This window comes from Papilio polytes, unplaced genomic scaffold (assembly GCF_000836215.1).
Source record: "Papilio polytes unplaced genomic scaffold, Ppol_1.0 DF820889.1, whole genome shotgun sequence".
Classification (NCBI taxonomy): domain Eukaryota; kingdom Metazoa; phylum Arthropoda; class Insecta; order Lepidoptera; family Papilionidae; genus Papilio; species Papilio polytes.
This window is the reverse complement of record NW_013528315.1, coordinates 616717-619454: the sequence shown is the minus strand read 5'-3', so window position 1 is coordinate 619454 and position 2738 is coordinate 616717. Positions and strand designations below refer to the sequence as shown.

General features: G+C 33.7%; 1 protein-coding gene across 1 annotated transcript; it reads right to left on the bottom strand.

The window, feature by feature from the left end:
* Positions 1 to 234: 234 nt before the first annotated feature.
* Positions 235 to 2538, bottom strand: LOC106110074. The gene is made up of 2 exons (XM_013291761.1): positions 662 to 2538; positions 235 to 589 (listed from the first exon to the last, which is right to left on the bottom strand). Exons 1-2 carry the CDS (start codon positions 2536 to 2538, stop codon positions 235 to 237), a joined length of 2232 nt encoding a protein of 743 aa, XP_013147215.1.
* Between the last annotated feature and the right edge of the window lie 200 nt (positions 2539 to 2738).

Genomic DNA, 2738 nt, shown 5'->3' with positions numbered 1-2738 from the left:
TTTTATATTTTTTTAATTTACAAACAAAACGGTATCGTAATATTTTAAAAACAATTTTGAAAATTACCAAAAACGAATACTATAAACATAATCGTAAATTACAAGTTCCTATTATTAAGTAAATCTAATAACAAGTAAAGTCCATGCGAAGTATGAATTAATCAGTAATTTTCTAAAATTGTTTTCACATAAATAAAATAAATCTTAAATGAGTACGTTGGTCAATTATGAACATTAAAATAATTGATCCAAAACATCAAAAACATGTTTATATACTAATTTAGGTGCATTCATGCTTAGAAGAAAATCAAGATGATTAAATTCAGTAGATGATAACTGCACAACATGATGAGTTACGACATTAGAAAGCCGTGACATTAAATTTAGAATATCCGGCACTGTGGATAGCCAATCGTTGTGTGAGTTAAACAACGCCATTGGCAGTTTAATATCACGTAAATGATATTTCGGTGGAGACACTGTACCATATTTTTTAAGATTATACGTAGATCCTAAGTCATACATTTCAAATTGACCGCTTTTAATTAGTTGACAGAAATGCAGAATTGACTTTACTGAACCTCCAGTTCTCATGTTTGTTAAAATGTTTTTCTTGTGCCTACTACTTTTTATTGTTTTGCCTCCATCAGTAAGCAAAAACAGCGGGTGGAGGCATAGAATCGCATCTTCTTTGCAGAATTTTTTCTTTGCAACTCTCATGAATGAGTCTACCGGATTAAAACTACGGTCTCCTAAAATTTTAGCTGTTGCATTATGATCTAAGCTCTTAAATTCTGAAAGAAGGCGTAGTGGGCCTTTAGCTTGCTGCATGAATACCAACGGAGCTAACAGAATAACGAAACTTAAAATCGTATTATAATATGGAGATGTTGATAAAAGGACCAATAACGCAGTGGCTCCCATTGAATGAGCTATAAAAATTATTTGGCTTTTTTCAGAATTTTTTTCTCTAATATAATCTATTATAGATGATAAGTCATATAGCCCTATTTCATGCCATGAAAAGTCCCAGAATTCAGCGGAATGTATACTTTTACTTACATGTGCTCTAGAGTAGGCATTTCCTCTAACATTTGGTAACCATACATCGTATCCAGCATTGATTAACTTATAAGGAAGAGAATGTTTCGGTCCGAGTAAAATCCAATCTATAGAGCTTCCTAGCAAGCCATGAAGTAAAATTATAGTTTTATTATTGTTCCTTCCTGTGAATTTAGATTTTGGCAATATTCTGTGCAGAGTTAATAAGTAACCGTCCGGAGTTACTACGGTATGAATTTCTGCTCTGTATCCATGAGTATTAACTAAATCCAACTGAACTGATCTGTTTATTAATATCCCGATACGGTTACCATTTTTCTTATCTTTATTAATGGGTGACGACATTCTTCTTACTATGATAGAAGGGCCGTTGCTAATTGTTCTTGGTAATCTTAAAGTAGTCGAAGTTTTCGGTATTCCCAGACTCGTCGTGGATATTGGCATCTTCACGGTCGTTGACGTAACCCCTGTTGGTGTCTTCATCGTTGTTCTCGTAGGCATTGTCATTAGTGTTGTTGCAGGTGTTCTCGTTGGAACTGCCTTTAGTGTTGTTCGTTTTGTTACTATTATTGGATTTGGTGACACGAAAACACCAACTCCTGGTGTTTTGATTGTTGTTGGCGTTGTCATTTTCATTGTAGTTGTTTGAATTTTCACTGTCTTTTGTGTCTTAACCATTATTGGATTTGGTGACACGAAAACACGACTTTTGGGTGTTTTAACTGTTGTTATCTTTGTTATTGTTTTCGGTGACGTTATTTTTGGTGGTGTTTTAGGTGTTGTTTGTTTTTTAACTGTTATTGGGTTTGCTGACACAAAAATTAATACTGCTGGTGTTTTTGCGGTTTTTGGCTTCCATATTGTTCTGGGTGTCATAGCAACTTTTGTCCGGGTAAGATTTGTTGGCTTTGTCACAACTTGTAACTTTGGTGTCATCATTGTTGTGGATCTTGTCACTGTGTAGCTAATAGGCTTGACCCGAGTTGGTTTTGGTATTAAACGAGGCGTTGTCACCATTACATTTGTTGGCGTTGTTTCTGTAATATCTGCTGTTACTGTTTCAGTGAATGTAGCAGTTTCAGTTTCATATGTTGATTCTGGCTCTATTTCTGTAAATGTAACAGTTTCTGTCTCAAACGTCGTTTCTATAGGCACTTCTGTAGTTTCGGTTATTTCTTCAGAACTTTCAGTTATGTCATCTGGTAACACAGGTTTTTCAGAAAAAGGAAGGTAATGCAATATTGATTCAAGCGTTTCGTTAACAAATTCCGTATAATAGTTTCTAAGTTCTTGTTTTTTTGAATCAATTTCACACGATAGGCACATTGCAGCCAGCTTCAAACGAGTTATTGCACTGTCTATTAATTTAGTTACTTTACAAACAAGATTCATAAATATCTCTGAATCAAACGCAGATGTGTGAGATGTTAGAATCGTAAAATGAATTAAAAAGCAGAACAGTACTGCTAGAGACATGGTTAGGTTTTGAAGATTGATATTTCGTTAGGTTATTAATTAACGAATTTTATTTTGTTGATACTCGACTACACAATGGAATAGTTTAAAAATAATATAGACAGATTTAACCCAAGCAATTCTTTGTGTATAAATTTTTAAGGTCTGGTATAAGTAAACACTTACTACTTTTTGCTATCTTACATACATACATATTAAAA